This window comes from Pteropus alecto, unplaced genomic scaffold, assembly GCF_000325575.1.
Source record: "Pteropus alecto unplaced genomic scaffold, ASM32557v1 scaffold30, whole genome shotgun sequence".
NCBI classification, from domain to species: Eukaryota; Metazoa; Chordata; class Mammalia; order Chiroptera; family Pteropodidae; genus Pteropus; species Pteropus alecto.
Window position 1 is genome coordinate 1,275,913 of NW_006429782.1, and position 17,051 is coordinate 1,292,963.

The window sequence follows — 17,051 nt, forward strand, 5'->3', positions numbered from 1 at the left end:
CCCGCGCCCCCTGCGCGGGCAGCCCGCGGGCCCGGAGCCCCGCCGTGACCTTGCGGGCCTGTCCCCGTCCCGGCTCCTTTCCCCTCCTCGAAGATCCTTCCAAGCCGCAGTGTCACTCATTTCCGCGCGGCTCTAAAGTTTGGGGGCCCCTCTTCCTCCGCCGGGTCCCGCTGGACCATCTCGGGGTCTCTAGCCGCCGCCGGGAATGCCCGTCTGGCACCGTGGCCTTGGCCAGTTGGCGCCCCCTTCTCCGAGCCTCAGTTTCCCCTGAGGCGCGATGCTACGCACCTCCCCCGTGGTTGTGGTAAGCCGTTTAGCACGGCACCCAGTGTCTGGCTGTGTCGGGGAGCCGTCAGGAGCCCAGCTCTGGAGGGGGGTCGAGTTGCTGTCTCACTTTTACTCCATGACCTTGGGCAAAGGAGTCCCTCGTTTTGGGCGTCAGTTGCTGTTCTGCAAAAGGACGATTAAGTACAGCGTGGACTGTACGGACAGTGCGCTCGGTGGGAACGAGCTGCGTGCTACTTTGTCACTGAATTTTAAGGGTCTTTGGTGCTCGTAGGGGCAGACCACGACGTGGCTGATGTACACTGTCACAGGCGCATCTTTTATTTCCACATCCTCTCCCTGGGTCCAGCAGCTCAGGGAATGGTGCCCCAACTGCCCTACACATGTGGCCATTAACCTTGACCTGTCCACTCCAGCCCACCGCTACCTCTGCTGCAGCTCCCAGGGGGCAGCTGGCATTCTCCCTGGGGCCAGTTTGGTTCCCCACATCCTAGTCCATTCTGAACACAGCAGTAGCGATCTCTGTCGGTTCTTGTGTCCAGATAGAACCTTCCGGTGGTGGCCGGGGCATTCGGGCGGCCCCGGCGGCTGCCCTGCCCAGGAAGCACGCCTCCCTTTCCAGCTGTAGTATATCGAAGGCTGGCCGCTCTGTGTTTTGTGCTTCCTCAGCATTCCCGGGCATCAGCTTAGCTGCCCACGCTCAGAGCCCTCGGGAATTCGCTCTCCCAGCTGTCAGCCAGCCCTGTACTTCCGGGACTCTGATTCATCGGCCTCCTCACCTGTCAGACATTCGAGGGCCAGGACTTTGAGCTTTCCAGACACTCAGAATGAGGGCATAGAGCGGGGTGAAGGGTCGCGGGCCGGCGTGGAGGGAAGGACTCCGTTGTCCTGGGAAGGCTTCAGGGGCAGTGGTGCACAAGCCGCGTTCCGAAGTAGGAGCAGGGCTTGGCCGGCTTGGAAGGTAGAGGGCGGGCGCTGCGGGTATTGGGAGCGACAGGAGCTGGGCCAAGGTACGAGAGCCGGTGACTTATCTGGGGACCGTCAGCGGTCCACTGTGGCTAGCGTGTAGGGTCATCTGATGCTTGCTCCCCGTGAAATATGCCACCCCAAAGGAAGCCCTTTGAGTGCTCCTGAAGACAGGCTGGGAAGTGGCTCCAGGCGGAGGGTGAGGGACAGGCTGGGCACGTGGCCTCCCGGGCCAGCGGTCAGAGACAGGTGGTGGAAGGCCTTTGGCCTTATCCGGACAGACTGAGGACTTTGAACTTTGCCCTGAGCATGGGAGGCCCAGAGACTGATGGGAGAGAGCGACGAGGCCCTCCCTGGACAAGCTGTGGTCTGGGTGCCCCGCTGTGGCTGTGCTTCTTCATGGTGCATGGGACAGACGAGCGCTCTGCTGAGCAGGGGCTGCTGGCTGCCATTCTGTGGTCTGGCTGCCATTCTGTGGTCTGAGCCCAACTGAATATTTTCGGCTCCCCCGGTAGACCCACCTGAGACGTGTAAAGGCGGGCAGGAACCGAGGCCGTTACTCAGCGGATCTTAACTAACCTTAGGGCCACCCGCCCCTCCTCCACGGGTTCCCCCTCAGCCACCTGTTCCTGTCTCACGAACGGCTCTTTCCAAGCGTCTGGGTCCTTGTTTCTCCCAGACCTCGGCAGTCATCTCGAGAAGCCTGTCCCAGCCTGGGCTCACTAGCCTCTCAAACCCCTGATGTGCCTGCTTTTGTGGCCACCCTGAAACGCAGTGGTCCCAGGAGCTCCTGGACCTGCTCTGTGACTGTGATGTGTCAGAAGGTGGCCTGTCCGCCATAGTCCCGGCTGTCTCTGGTTCTCCAGATGGGGCCGTGCTGGGATGTGGGCACTGGCAGCTCTGGGTCCTTTTGACGAACCTCTGGTCCCTTTAACCCAGAGGGCGAGGAAACCGTGCTACGGGCGCTGGGAGCGCGCAGCTTTGGCTGTGCGGTTGTGGGGAGGGGGCCGAGGCGCGTGCTCGTGAGCGCTGAGCAGCAGCTCTGCCGTCCAGCAGTACACAGAGGACAGTTTTCACCGACAGCTGGCTCTTGTGGAGCCGGGGTCAGCAGACGCTTTCTGAAAGAGCCCAACTGAATATTTTCGGCTCTGCAAGCAGCTGCCCCACTCCGCGGTGGTGGCTAAGCGCGGCCAGAGGCCCTGCGTACAGGCACAGGTGGCAGTGTTCCAATAAAACTTTATTTGCAGACACAGGAGGCGGCCAGATGAGGCCTGAGGGTTGAGGGCTGTACATACCCCGTGGTGGCCTAGGGTGAGGACGTGCCAGGGGCTCTGAGCATGAGATATCCCAATGGAAAAGGCATATACCACACATGGTACTTGGGGGCAGTCTGGTGGGGGGAGCCTAGAAGAGGGACCTCCTAATTCTGTCCCTGGTCAAGGGACAAGGTGACATGTGAGGTGTGTGGAGGGTCTCTGGGATGTGGGGGCAGGATGCCACCCTAGTGAAATGCTCTGAGCCTCCTGGCGGGCCTGGCAGCGCACGCCCGCCCTTCCCCCAGTGAGCACCGGTGACCGTGGCCCCGCACAGCCAGCTTCCTTGGAGCTCAGTGCCTCCTGGGCACTGCTTTGGCAGTCGGTGCCTCACTCAGGGTGACAGACGGAAGTACCAGGGCTGGCGGGCTTGCTGGAACAATGGCAGGCAGGGACTGTGGAGCGTGGGACTTGCACCCGGCACCTGTTGTCAGCCTCCAGGCTGCAAGGTCCGGCCACCCTGGGCTTCTCTCCACGCCGCCACCACTGCCAAGTGCCCAAGGCCAGGTTGACGAGCTCCCCAAGGTCCCGCCTTCTGAGAGCCAGTCTGCCCCAGGCCCGGTGTCTGGGCCCTCGGTACGTCAGGACCCCTTGCCCACCCCCACCTCGGCAAAGCTGCATCTACGGTGCAAATGTGGGTCCTGAGGTGCCACTGGTGTCTGTTCCTATCACGTGTCTATTGTCAGGAGCATCTGCCACCTGCGTGTCCCTGTGGCAGACTCTCTAGGGAAACCATGGGGTGCGTTCTCTGGCTCTGAGGCATTTGCAGCCCAAGGGGAGCGAGAGCTACAGGACGGGCCCCACCAGCTCCAAGAAGCCCAGGCGTCAGGAGGGCCCAGGGCCTGTGGGCATGCCGTGGCGGGACGCACTGGCTGCCGTCCCACCAGGGTCTCCCTGGGGAGACTTGTCCTGTGCCCGCCGTCTTCCTGGTTTACCCCACGTGAGATGCCTACAGCTGTGCCCCATCTGTCTCGTTGGAGGGAGGCGTCCAGCCTGACCCTCACTGGGTGTCCCTGTTTGGCTTGGACCCTGCTCCTTCCGGGTGGCCCGGCCTCCACCCCGAGCACTCTGACCCCTGCACCATTGCTCCAGGTGGCCTGTGAGTATGGCATGGTGCGCGTGGTCTCTGAAACGGGGGGCCCCAGAGGCAAGGACTACTGCATCCTCTACAACCCGCAGTGGGCGCACCTGCCACACGACCTCAGCAAGGCGGTGAGTGCGGGCCAGCCCTGCCGGCCGGGGTCCTTGTCTGTCTTGTTGCTATCCTGCCACACCTCCCAGTGTCTGCAGAGAGCCGGTTGGGGGCAGAGGAGGGACCTCAGCTGGGGCACTGGGGTGGGATTGAGAGTCCACTAGGGCTGTTGACGCTTGGGTGTCCCAGGGGGCCACAGTGCGTCTCCATCTCCTTGTCACGAGCAAAGGATGTATTGTCATCAAGGGCCAGGCCTTGGTGGGGACACTGCAGGAGCGAAGGCCCACCCCTCCTCCTGGGAGTCGCTCCCTAGTCCGGCCTGGCCCCCACCCGGAGGCTGGGGCTCTCAGGGGTCCTCACTGCCACTCCTGTCCCTCGTGTCTGTCCCCTATGGACACAAGCAGGTCTGGAGATGCAGGGAGGGTTCCTGAGGGGTTTGCTGAGCACCGGCGCCCTGCGCCTCCTGCCTGCCCTCCACTCCTCCTCCTTTGCGTGGGCGTGGAGCTGAAAGCGGCAGGGATGGCGTGCACTGGTGATCTGGACACTGAGGTCCCCTCGCTCCCTCCCATGAGGACGTGGTCCTGCCTGGACTTTAGAGCCGCCCATGTGAGCGCTGCCTCCCTCAGTCTCTCCTGCAGCTGCGGGACTGGACGAGCTCCATGCTCTGCTCGCCGTCCGACCTCCCCGCCAAAGGCTTCAGCAACCAGATCCCGCTGGTGGCGCGGGGGAACTGCACCTTCTACGAGAAAGTGAGGCTGGCCCAGGGCGGCGGGGCGCGTGGGCTGCTCATCGTCAGCAAGGAGACTCTGGTACGGCCGCCTGGGCGCCCGTCTGGGCAGCCAGGGACCCGGGTGACAGTGGCCTGCAGGGCAGCAAGACCCACCAGGGCAAGGGTCAGAGGCGGGGAGGAGCCCGTGGGCACAGCACTGGCCGGGATCGGGGTGGCCACGGCCAGGGGAGGCCAGTTTGATCAGCTGATCCTGGCCTTGGAGGGGGCTTATCCCAGAGCAACCCTGGGGATTGGGGACCCATGTGCTGACCCCTCCCCTAAGCCCCCCAGGGTGGATTGGCCCCTGATCGGCCTGAGCCCCAGGTTGGAGGGAAGGGCCAGCTTTTCTTCCCCCAGCAGGTGGAGTCTGGCCTGCAGCCTCCCCCCCGCGGGTCCCCCTCCCTGCCGCCTGGCACCCAGGGTCCCAGCCGGTTCTCGGGGCTGTCTTGTTCCCCCAGGGAGGGCTGGATCTGCGGGCTGCGCCGTCAGGAGGGGTCAGCTTCCCGCTGCGTCGGGTGGGCCTTGGTCAGCCAGCAGCCTCCTCTGGGCCCGCAGGTCCCTCCAGGAGGCAACAAGACGCAGTACGAGGAGATCGGCATCCCCGTGGCCCTGCTCAGTTACAAGGACATGCTGGACGTCTTCAAGGTGGGGCCTTTTCCCCTGTGGTCTGCACTGGGCCCCGCCTGAGCGCAGGGTGGGCTGGCCCTGGGGGGCTCTTACCCCGCCTCCCCCGTGAGGGAGGGCCCCTGGTGCTGCCCAAAGTCAGGGCTGGAGACCACAGCCCCGGAAGGGCCGCATGTCGCCCATTAGTCCCCAGACTGCAGACTCGGCCGCCTGGCACTGCCCACACACCAAGACTGACTGTCACACTGCCCTCCTTGCCGCCCGCTCTACCCCGAGGCCCGCGTTCATCTTTGATTTGAGGAGTTGGGTCTGGAGCAGGCAAGCGTCATTACACAAGTCAAAAAGGAGCATCCAGTCTTTGTGGAAACTTCCAGAAGTTCACAGTAAAGGCTCCTGATCACAGGCTTCACACCTCTCCCGTGAGCCCCAGGCAACACACGCAGGGTCTGTGTCCCCACATACCGGGCGCTCACCCACCCTCGCGCAGAGCCCACTGCATCACAGCGGACAGCTCGTGGGCAGCAGTGGCGGGTGAAGGCCGGGGCGAGAGGCCGGGGACAGCGACCCGACCTTGAGCTCCGCCCCATTCCCTGCGGCAGAGTTTTGGCCGGGCGGTGAGGGTGGCGCTGTACGCGCCCAGCGAGCCCCTGCTGGACTACAACATGGTCATCATCTTCATCATGGCCGTTGGCACTGTTGCCCTTGGGGGCTACTGGGCCGGGAGCCGGGACGTGAAGAGGTGAGTGCCCCACGCAGCTGTGCCTGTGCCTGCAGAAGCGACAGGACCGCCTGGAAGAGGAGCGTCCCCAGGCCCGGAGCGCCTTCTGTAGCGCGGCTTCTGTGAACCCCCAGGAGGCCCGGCCAAGGGCACCGAGGGGACTGCTCTGGCACTGCAGCCGGGCCAGGCGTGCCGCGTGTGGGACACGGGGCCCATGGCATCCTGTAGCTTTCTGTCACCGCGTGGCCCCCGGGTGGCTGGGGCCGCACCTGTGGGCCCTCCCTGAAAGGGCCCTGAGCTCCTGGCCGAGGACGTGAGGTCCACGGGCCAGGTCTAGCTCTCCTATTGTCGGCGGGGGGAGGGTGGACAGGCCTACAGAGCAAACAGTATGTCATGTCCCCATGAGCCGCCCCTGCTGTTCTTACCTGTCTCCGTGGCCCTCCGTCCCCAGAGCTGTGACAGTCGACTAGGCTTCATGACCTGTCTGTGTTTCCTAAGGAGGTACATGAAGCACAAGCGGGACGATGGGCTTGAGAAGCAGGAAGACGAGGCGGTGGACGTGACGCCCGTCATGATCTGCGTCTTCGTGGTCATGTGCTGCTCCATGCTGGTGCTCCTGTACTTCTTCTACGACCACCTGGGTGCGTCCCGCCCCTGGCCTGGGCAGGGGCCTCGGGCGGGTCTGTCCCTCCCTGCGCTGGGCGCAGGGCCCTCACCCCCGCCTCCTTCGCAGTCTACGTGATCATTGGCATTTTCTGCCTGGCCTCATCCACGGGCCTCTACAGCTGCCTGTCCCCGCTGGTCCAGAGGCTGCCGTTTGGCAAATGCAGGTGAGCCCCTGTGGGCGCCCGCGACCCAGCTCTGCCCGTGAGGTCTTGCCTCACGGCCTGACCTCGGCCGATTGCCCTGTCCCCCTGGGTCCCAGCCCCCGAGGTGCAAGGAGCCCTCAGCACGTGGCATGGCCAGGCCGGCACAGTGTGGGCATGCAGCAGGGCTTTGCTCCGTGCTGGTCAGGGCGCACGGGTTCCCTCTCCCCACGTCCCATTCCAGGGCAGGCCCAGGGGGACGCGGGGGCCGAGCGGTGACGTGGGCGCGTGTGGGCACTGGGCCTCGTGGCTGGGCGCACCGCTGCTGCAGGCCCAGGGCTTTGCTGCTGGGGACCCCATCTGGTTCCGCCCGGGCAGCTGGCAGCTGCTCCAGGCTTTATACCAGGAGCCTGGCTCACGGGATGGGACCTTCTAGGGTCGCTGTCTGAGGGGGAGAGGGCAGGGCCTGGAGCGGGTCGGCCCGTGGGTGCCTGTGGGCAGGCTGGCTGGTGAGTGGCTAAGGTTTGTGCACTTTCTGTGCCTGCTCCACCCAGCTCCGCTCTGCCGTTGGGACTGTCTCTTCTGGAGACAAAGGCGAGAGGACTGGGGGTGGTTGAAGGGGAGGAGGGGTAGGGCGGGGCATCCCCTCAGCGCAGCCCACGGCGGCGGGGGGCCTGCAGGGTGCCCCGTTGGAGTCAGGACGAGGGGGCCGAGCGGCATTTGGTCAGGAGTTGTGGTGACCCCTGGGTGCTGGGCAGGGACATGGCTGTGAGGGTCAGAGGGTGTTGGGGGGTGAGGGGCGTGCGGGCCCTGATGGCTGCTCTGCCCCCCAGGATCTGGGACAACAGCCTGCCCTACTTCCATAAGCGCCCTCAGGTCCGCATGCTGCTCCTGGCGCTCTTCTGTGTGGCCGTCAGCGTGGTGTGGGGCGTCTTCCGGAATGAGGACCAGTGAGTGCTGCCCTGGGCGGCCCCTCCCTCCGGGGGTTGTCCTCAGGCGCTCTGAGTGCTGGCTGGTGACCTCCCCGCACTCACACTCCCCAGGCCGTTCGGGGGCACCGAGCGGGTTCGCACCTGGCTGTTGAAAGCCCTCCTTTCAGTCCCCGGGCAGTGATGGCCTCGTGGCATCCAGGTGTGTGCCCAGCTCAGCTGACGCCGCATTCGGTTTCACTCAGCTTGCCGGGTGCCACGTGAGCTGTGACTAGAATCTGGTTAGGAGATGCCACACGCCCCCCTGGCCCGGATGCCCCGGGCCGGGTCCCCCAGGATCCTGTGTCCTCCAGGACTGCCCAGATGGGGCAGGGGGCCGCTCCCTGGTCCCGGCGCCCCTCGTCCTGTTCCCGCGGTGGTGCAGGGAGGTGGCCGCCTCCCATCAGCCTCCCCGTAGGACAGTGGGCCCATGGCGTGGCCTGGAGCCTGGCCTGGGCCAGGCCCCCTTCTGCTGCTGCTGACACCGTCTGGCGCTGTCTCTCAGACTCCCGAGGCGGCTAAATGCTCTTGGCGGCGCCTCCTTTTGGAGCCACAACAGATTTAACTGGCAGAAGGAAAACGGGAAAATATTTTGAGTTCTTTGCACATAATGAATACATGAGCTCTCACAGTTCAATCCAAGCTGGGAGACGCTCCGTCGCATAAACGAACAGGCCACGCGGGCCCACCTCTGGGCGCCTGCGGCTCCTCCCCAGCCGGTGAGGTTCTCATCCTCTGTCCGGTGATGCACCTCATAGGTCACGGGGACAGACAGCCCTGGCTGGGGCGCAGGGCAGGCAGGAAGGGGAGCCCAGAGCCTGGGCAGGAGCAGGTGGTACTGCACAGAGCCAGCACCCCTGTCCCCCCGGCCCCTGCCGTCAGGCCAGGTACTTCTCAGAGCTCCGACGTGGGCCTTCACCACACAGGTTTAAGGTGCAGATGTCAGACATTCACAGCGGTGTCGCCTCCGCTTCCCCCGTCGTTCTCCTGCCCCGATGGGGAACCTGGAGCCCGGCCGGGCGCGAGTGTCTGAGTGATTTAGAGATGTCACTGGGAAAGGATGTGAACCCAGCAGATGCACAGCCCTCCGTCCTGTGATCTGGGTGTAGGAGCCACGGTTGTGGGGGACGGAGGCCCGTCATGGTCCGCCTGTCTCCAGGGGTGCGTGCAGTGCAGGGGTCAGTCACCCCCGCCCTGCCGGCCGTCACTGCCCACCCGTTCTAATGTGGCGGGTCCGTCAGAACCCACACCGCTGCCTCTGGTGGCAGAGGAGTCTTCGTGACACAGCGGGGTCAGGCCGGGGGCAGGGTGTTCCAGAGCGCTTGGTGGCCAAGGTGGCCGAGAGGGACGGTACCCGGTGGGTGGCGGCCCTCAGAGCAGCCCCCGTCCCAGGGACTGATGCCGCGCTGCCCTCCAGGTGGGCCTGGATCCTCCAGGATGCGCTGGGCATCGCCTTCTGTCTCTACATGCTCAAGACCATCCGCCTCCCCACTTTCAAGGTGAGGGCCCTGGGGGGCGGGGCCTGGGCGTCCCCAGGCCTGGTGCCACCTGGCCCTGCCCTGGCCTTTCCCTCTGAGGCTGGGCCCAAGGTCCCTGTCCAGCTGACCCCACGGAAGTCACTTAGGAATACACAGGAGATGTGAAAGTGCCCCCCAGCCGTTCCCCTCAGCCACCTCCTGTGCTGGGGGAACTGGAGCGTGGCTTGTGCTCAGACCCTCTACCGGATGTTGCTTCTGGAACAGTCTCCGTGTCTCCTGTTGCCGAGGGCAGGGTCTTCAGAAAGGCTTCTCCCGGCGGGGCGGTCCGAGCCTCCTGGGGGGCGGCGGGGTGCGCGGGTGGGGTGCCAGCCGCCCCTCAGGAGTCTCTCCGCAGGCCTGCACGCTGCTGCTGCTCGTGCTGTTCATCTACGACGTCTTCTTCGTGTTCGTCACGCCCTTCCTGACCAAGGTGGCCCCGCCCCACACCCTCCTGCACCCCGCACCCCCCCCCGCACCCTCCCTGCACCCCGCGCTCCCCACGCCCTCTCCCTGTGCCCCGCTCTGACGCTGCCCCCTGTGTTAGAGCGGGAACAGCATCATGGTAGAGGTGGCAACAGGGCCCACGGACTCGGCCACGCGCGAGAAGGTACGTCGCAGCCGGGAGGCGGAGGGGCTGGGGGCGGGGCGGATGTGCAGCTGCCGCCTTCTCTCCCCGCAGCTGCCCATGGTCCTGAAGGTGCCCAGGCTGAATGCGTCCCCACTGGCCCTGTGCGACCGGCCCTTCTCTCTCCTGGGCTTCGGGGACATCCTGGTCCCAGGTATGGGGGCTGGGCATGCCATTGGGTGCGCCGATGGCCCTGAGGGCGCCTAGGTGTCCTTGCAGTGTTGGGCAGGGGCCAGTGGGTGGAAGTGGAGCCAAGTGGGTGAGGACAGGACCGCCCTGGCACGGCAGGTGGCGGGGGGGCTGGTTTGTGATTGAGGTCGCCCCAGGGGCAACTCTGCCTGTGTCAGCCACGGCTGCACACAGTGTCCCCAGAGTCCACCTGGGCAGGACCTCACTCCGTGCTGTGGCTCTGCACTGGCCTGGTCACAGCTCCATCCTGACCTGGCGGCACGGCCGTTTGTCAAGTGGCAGTGACAGCCGCTGGGCGGGGTGGTGCACAGCGTAGCCTCTCCCCACGGTCGCCGGTCCCCCAGCCAGGGCTGCAGCCGGTCCCTGGCTCACGTCCTCTCCCCCCAGGGCTGCTGGTGGCATACTGCCACAGGTTCGATGTCCAGGTGCAGTCATCGCGGGTTTACTTCGTGGCCTGCACCATCGGTAAGCGCCGCCTCGGGGAGGGCGGGGTGCTTTACCCTTTCTTCTTCCCTTCTGTCTTTCTCTTTCTTGTTTTCTACTGGTTTCTTTTGTTACCAAAGTCATTGACACAGAGGTGACATTTGTGTCGAGCCCTGATTGTTTTTTAAAAGTCCCCAGCCAGTTCAGCCTTGTCCCCAGCTCCTCGGCTTTTAAGAGGAGGAGCCGGCGCACACAGCCCCTCCGCGAGGGAGCCAGGCTGTTGGGACGCATTCCCCGGCCGCTGCCCCCGGAGATGGGGCAGAGTGCACAGGCGGGGCAGCCCCAGCACCCGTGGCACAGGGCACAGGCTGGCCTTCTGGCGTATTTTCCAGTCATTACCGCCTGCCCCCTCCCACCTGGTCCCCGTGGCTGTGGCGCTCTGCACCTGAGCCTTCCCTTGGGCTTATGGCCTCAAGATCGTCTCGCAGAGACCCAGCTGCAGAAGTCACCCGTGAGCCAGTGTCAGGTGCTCCTGTAGGTCCTGTGGGTGGGTCCCTCTGGACCCTCTCCAATGGCTGCATGCAGCCCTTCCACCGCCTGTCCGAATCACACGAGTGTCGCCAGGAGCCCTCCCTGGTGAGCATGCCACCGGGAGCGTGTGGCGAGGAGCAAACAGGACAGCCGAGCGCAGGCCGGGGACCCCACTCTGACCCCTCGAGGAAGCTTGCGGTTAAAGGCTCGTTTTCCTGTAACTTTTTACTTTGAAACAATTGCAGGGATACTGTTGGCAGGTGAGTCCAGGGACAGCTGCGTCCCTGCTCTCAGGCGCCGCTGTGCTCCCTGCCCGTCCGTGCGTGCGTACGTCCGTATGCGCGCGGTTCCCGGCTCGCTCACTGTGAGCAGACTGCAGGCGGCACATCCTGTCACCTTCGATGTTTTGCCAGGTGTCTCGTGGGAACACAACATTCCTTTCTAGGGTCGCCATTCCGTTACCAAAGATTTGATTAACTTATTCTATGCTCACGGCACACTAACTCAAAATAATTTTTCTAACTAAAGGTTTATAAAAACAAGATATCGGGGTACATTCGTGGGCTTTTCTTCTGCTGCTTCTGTGGTTTCAGACCCTTCCCGCAGCTCTTGGCTGCTGATCAGAAGGCCCTGTGTTCTCCTGTCCCGTCCTGTCCCCGGCCTCTCTGCTGCACGGTCACTCACTCCTGTTTTCTCATCTGACTCCCCTTTTACCTGTATCCCGGAGCTCAGTGGGAGCATGTGTTCCGGAAGATGCCAGAAGGTTTTGTTCACTTCCAAAGTGCCCTAGCTGTTGCCTTCTACCACGTCTGTAGTGCTCCCACTCCATGTGAGAGGCAGCAGGGCAGGGGTGGCCTCAGGGACCAGCCAGGTGACACCCGCCCCGCTCTGTCCCTGCAGCCTACGGCATCGGCCTGCTGGTGACGTTCATGGCCCTGGCCCTCATGCAGCGTGGCCAGCCGGCCCTCCTCTACCTGGTGCCCTGCACGCTCATCACTAGCGGCGGCCTGGCCCTGTGGCGCCGGGAGCTGGGCATGTTCTGGACGGGCAGCGGCTTTGCGGTGAATACCGGTTTGCTATGACGCCTGCGAGAAGTAATAACCCACGAGCCCTACCCGGGTTGAAGTTGGGCGAAGCGGCCAAGCCCACAGCCCCTGCCCCGTGGCCTGTGCCTCCCCGTTTCTGGAAGGCTTTATTCTGGGGGGTCACATCCGCATGGCTGTGGGGACCCGAGCCGTCCCAGTGGAGAAAACAGCTTGTGGCTGCTGTGCCAGCTGTGACTTGAGGACGTACCTGTCCTGCAACATTTCATTGGGTGTTGGCTGCCGGCTGCCCCCACATTGAGAACACAGCGCCAGGCCAGGCTGGGGGACCCCTGGAACCCCTCTGCCAGGGCGAGAGCTGTGACAGCTCAGGCGGTGGGCTCTGTAGGGGACCTGGCACCTCCAGGTCCAGCCATGAACTTGTAAAAGCAGGGAGAATGCAGGCCACCCTGGTCCTCACCTACACAGCTTCAGCTTGGCACTCTGTCCCCCAGGGGGGGCGTCTGGGGCTGGGACATGCCGCACAGCGATGCCATGACATGAGTGTTACTGTCCCGCCTTGGAGAAGTCAGAGTACTCGTCCTGTCTACCTTGGCATCCAGTCTAACCAATCAGTCACCTACACTCGGGCCAGTGGCCCTCAGCAACCCCCAGCCAAACCCTCTCCCAGGCCCTCGGGCAGGAAGGCCTTTGCCACAGAGCCGGTGGGCTGTCCTAGGAGGTTTAGGAGCAGGACAACCAGCGCTTTCGGAGTCAGGTTGCTGCCTCGGGTCCCTTCCTGTGGCCCACATGCTGGCCGCTGGGACTGGATCTGCTTGTCCTGGGCCTGGGGCCTGACCCTTGGGACGGTGACATCTCTGCCCTCCCATCCCTCAGGGCCCCACCGGCCTTGCCCGCGCCTCACTGCTGGCCTCTCTCCTCTTGCAGAAGGACCCACCTCAGCCTTCCTGGGCGCTGGCTTCGGCTGAGGGCCCCCAGCCTCTGAGAGACCCTGAGGCCACGCAGTCCCAGCAGCCGCAGCCGTCAGAGCTGGCTGAACCTGAGGATGTGGCTGACGTGTCACCCCAGGACCCCACGAGCCCTGCCCGCTACACCCCCGACCCCGCAGGCCTGCCAGGTGCCTCGGCCTAGCAGCAGTGTGGCCGTGTCCCCGAGACCGGACCCGCTGGCCCTTCAACTTGGTGCTCTGGTCTGGCCGATGCTCACATCCTCTCTGCCCCCTTGAACCCGACTGCACCTGGACCCTGGCCCCACTGCCCACTCCCGTGCCTGCCATGCCCCTGGACACCGAGGTCCTTGCCCACAGTCTGCCTAGTTGGAGCCTCTTGGAACCTCAGAAGGGGCAGGAAACGTCACCTGCATCCGCCGATGGCCGCAGATTTGCCACGTTTGGTGCTTACACCTCACTGCTGCTTCCTTCAGGTTTCCCTTGTCCTGGGCAGGAGGGGGACACATCTGTCCCGGTTTTCTTTCCCAGTTCTGGCACAGAGCTTCTAAAACCTTTGGAATTTCCTAAGTGGTAACGGCAATAAAAGTGAAAAGAGGGTCTGTCTTTTGTTATTCAGCCCTTGGCCCGGCTGCCGTGGGGTCCAGACCGGCCTCTGCGTGGTGGGGGGCCGCGAGGAGGGCCACCAGCCGTGCCGGGGGTGAGTTGATGGTGCGCCTGGCTACGCACTGCCTGGTTCCTCCATCAGCCCCGGGCGCGTCTGGAGCCTGTGCCCACCCGGTCCCTGCGTGTCTTAATAAACGGCCACGACTTTCTGAAACCCCGGTGGTGTCTCCTCTCCAGCTGCCCCTCCTGGGGGTGGGGTGGGTGCGGGGCCGGGCGGCCCCCGGAGCCTTCGCGGGCTGGCTCTGGTCTCTGCATTGCTCCCCTGTTCACAGCACAGAGGGACTGGGCCCTTTCCATGTCACGGGCATCTGCACGTCCTCACCCCTCGCCAGCTACACAGCTTGCCTGCCTCCAGCTGCAGCATGGGCGAGGAGCTTCTGGAACATGGGAGAATATTCTGGAACTGGCTTTTGAGTTCTACCTCATTGACAGGGCTGTCTGAATCTCAGGACAGATGGCACGACAGAGCTGGCCCAGCGGCCCCACGCCCGGGCACCCTCCTTCCCTGTCACCGCTGACCTGCGAAGCCAGGGGCATCTGGGGGGGGACCCGCCCCTCCCCCGCTCGTCCACGCAGCCCCCCGGCTCCCGTCTGCAGGCGTTTCCACTGGCCTGTTGTGAGGGTGCAGACCCTCTAGCCACGCTGTGGACGGGATGCAGGGCTGGGCCCGGCCAGGCACGCCCTGAAAACACCAGCGCCACGCAGACCACGTGCTGCCGTGTTGGCCACGCTTCTCCCAACACAAATGGCGTCTTCCGCCTGTTTGCGTGTTACTCTCCGGAGGGAGAGTGTCCTGGACCCGATGCAGCCTCGGTGGCCTGGCTGGACGCCGCCCACCCCTCGGCCCTGCGCCCCAGGCCGTTGTGCACGTCAGTCTCCGAGTGGAATCTTTTCTGTTTGGAAATCTGACAAATGTCGTGGAATCAGAAGGCGGATGGATGTTAGTTCCTAAAGTTTTTGTTTCGCAGTGTCCGCCTCGCTTCTGTTCGAATCTTATAATTAAACACAGCTTTTTCTATGGAGGGCTCGGCCTCTGCCTTCCCGCCGTGGGGTGAGCGGAGGGAGCCGGCGCCCGGCAGGGCTCGTCCTGCTCCGACACCCGCCTGGCGGTTGGGGGCGGGTCCGCGGGCGGTGCCGCTGGTGCCACATGTGCGTGGTGTCCTAATCAGTGGCACTTTGGAGTTGAAGGAAGCTTAGCAGTAACTCAGCCTGTTCCCGTGTTTTGGATGCCGTTGGCTCGTCCGTGGTCATCGAAGTCTGCATGGGAATCATCACCTGGGCAGGGGCCGCAGACCTGCCGTAACGGCCCGGCGGTCAGTGGGGCTTTGTGGGTCACGCAGGCTGGAAGCATCACAAGTGCGAGCACGTGAGTTGACTGCAGCCAGAGCTGTTGGTGACATCTAAACGTGAGTTGTTCCGTGTAGTTTTCACATCATGAAATACTCTGATGTTTTCCAAATATTTAAAAACAAACTTTGTCTTGTTTTTAAGCTGTGCAAGGGCAGGCGGGGGCCGGATTTGGTGCCTGGGCGGGTGCCCCCATGCCGACGCCGGTGCCTGTGCAGGAGCACACACCCCGGAGACCGCTTGCACCACCTCGTCGCCGGCCCCTCCTCTAGACACATAGGAGGCAAGTCTCCAAGGCCAGTCGGCCTGCAGGGGCCACCCGAGGCCCGAGCAGAGATGTGTGGTCACCGTCCCCTCTTCTCGGGCAAAAGGACCCCAACGCCTGGGGGATGGGCGAGGTTCAGGGCAAAATCTGCCCTAAACGGGCAGGGGAGGGTGGCTTAGTCACTGCAAGGTCATTCCAGAATATTTAAAATCGCCGGTGCTTATAAATTTTAACTATCAGTGATTCACTGACAAGATCTTCTAAAAGGAGTGCCTCGTCACGGTGGTGGCACAGCCCAGGCGACCCTGAGCTCAGTGCCTGGGTGGCCGAGTGGTGGTGTCGGCTGGGCTGTCCCTCAGTCCTATGCAAGGACTCACGGTGGGCACCTCGAGGGGACAGCTGTGCCTCGAGTGCATTTCTGCTCCCTCGGGGCGCACAGCTCAGCGTCTTGCACGTAAGCTGCAGACTGAAGCAATGCTGTGAGGATGATGGCTCCTTTCACGAAGCAGGCCAGAGCCCGCGCGTTTTCATTCATTCATTCACTCGTCCACTCATCCGTTCTAGCAGTTTTCATTAAGTGCCTGTTGTGTGCCAGGCTCCCGCCCGGGCCCAGGGATGTGTATGTGAGTTTCAGACCCCGCTCTGGCCCGGGGGCCTCAGCCTGGTGAGGACCGGAGAGGCCCCCGGCTCTCATTGGGGGGGCAGGTATCAGGGAAGGCTGCCTGGAGGAGGTGATTGTTGGCTGAGCCCAAAGGATGCAGGAAGGATAGCTCCAGGCCACGGTGGGGAGGTGAGCGTGGCTGGTGCCAGCATTCAAGGACAGGGGCGGGGCGGGAGACTCAGCCACGTGGGGAAGGCAGCTGCACATCACCAGACGGTCAGGGGCTTGTAGCTCCAGAAAGAGTCCAGTGGCATCGTCCCTAGTGTAGAGAGAAGGGTGGCCCCAGGGGTCACAGGCTCCACCCCCCACCTCTGCGCAGCTGTCCTGGCTCAAAGTAGGTGGTGGCAGTGGGACCTTGGGCATGTCGCTGCCCTCTGGGGCTGCAGCTGCCTCTTCTGCCCGAAGGGGTGACAGCTACTTCTGCAGTGTTATCGTGAACACCAGAAAGGACCCGCTTGAGTCCCCGCACGTGCTCAGTAAACGGGACCATGTGTGGGCAGCTGGGACCTGCCAGGGGACAAAGATGGTGGTTCTAACAGAGGCCCGGTCTCTCAGAGGGTGGACGCAGCGGAAGGGGAGGCTGGGCTGCCGCGTGGCGGTGCCAGTTCCCCGAGAGACCAGCCATGGCCCCAGCAGACGTGAGACACAGCAGATGAACCCCAGGGGAGAGGTGTCTGCCAAGCTGCTCACAGGGGCCGGCGTCCAGACCAGGAACGTCCAAGAGACTGCCACAACCAGGAGAGCTCCAAGGACATGCTGACTGGCACGGGGGCCTGGGACAGAGGACAGAGGGAATATGCATGTGCGTTAGTTAATAATGTGTCCATGTGAGTTCCTTAACTGTGACACTACCTGGCAGTAATGGCGACCTGGGTGCGGGCACAAGGGCACGTCACAGCTTCTCTGAAAACCTAAAACTGTTCTAAAGTCAAAAGTTAATTTCAAAAAAAAAAAAAAAATAGATATCGTAGTTACTCAGGACACCCCGCCTCGTAAGTTTTCTTCCTCCCTGACATCCGCTCCCTGCGTCCCCGCACCCCTCCCCCGCTCTCATCCGGGTCACCTGCCCAGGCCCTGCCCTCCACCTGATGTCGGCCCCAGGGGCCAGGGACAGACCCCCCACCCCGCTGTACTGAGAGTGCAGGGGAAGGGGCGCACTCGGGGCGGGCAGGGGGGCGAGGGGTGCGGGTGACGCCC

General features: G+C 63.7%; 1 protein-coding gene and 1 long non-coding RNA gene across 6 annotated transcripts in view; both read left to right on the top strand.

Annotated features, from left to right (window-relative positions):
* SPPL2B (signal peptide peptidase like 2B) overlaps window positions 1–13,427 on the top strand; it is a 14,541-nt gene extending 1,114 nt beyond the window's left edge. The window contains exons 2-15 of one of the 5 annotated variants that reach the window (XM_015585578.2): window positions 3,657–3,776; window positions 4,383–4,565; window positions 5,081–5,170; window positions 5,749–5,888; window positions 6,366–6,508; window positions 6,601–6,697; window positions 7,507–7,623; window positions 9,059–9,140; window positions 9,514–9,588; window positions 9,703–9,765; window positions 9,838–9,937; window positions 10,360–10,437; window positions 11,827–11,987; window positions 12,846–13,427. In XM_015585578.2, the coding sequence (XP_015441064.1) occupies window positions 3,675–3,776; window positions 4,383–4,565; window positions 5,081–5,170; window positions 5,749–5,888; window positions 6,366–6,508; window positions 6,601–6,697; window positions 7,507–7,623; window positions 9,059–9,140; window positions 9,514–9,588; window positions 9,703–9,765; window positions 9,838–9,937; window positions 10,360–10,437; window positions 11,827–11,987; window positions 12,846–13,100 (1,686 nt within the window). In that variant the 5' untranslated portion in view covers window positions 3,657–3,674 and the 3' untranslated portion in view covers window positions 13,101–13,427. Of the gene's footprint in view, window positions 1–69; window positions 3,777–4,382; window positions 4,566–5,080; window positions 5,171–5,748; window positions 5,889–6,365; window positions 6,509–6,600; window positions 6,698–7,506; window positions 7,624–9,058; window positions 9,141–9,513; window positions 9,589–9,702; window positions 9,766–9,837; window positions 9,938–10,359; window positions 10,438–11,826; window positions 12,021–12,845 lie in introns of those variants that run through there. The other 4 variants (XM_025043036.1, XM_025043047.1, XM_025043042.1 and 1 more) reach the window with 4 other exon arrangements.
* LOC107195294 overlaps window positions 1–14,603 on the top strand; it is a 17,016-nt gene extending 2,413 nt beyond the window's left edge. The window contains exons 2-3 of the long non-coding RNA XR_003044627.1: window positions 2,073–2,075; window positions 13,535–14,603. This is a non-coding gene — a long non-coding RNA (uncharacterized LOC107195294). The remainder of the gene's footprint in view (window positions 1–2,072; window positions 2,076–13,534) is intronic.
* Window positions 14,604–17,051: the final 2,448 nt, after the last annotated feature.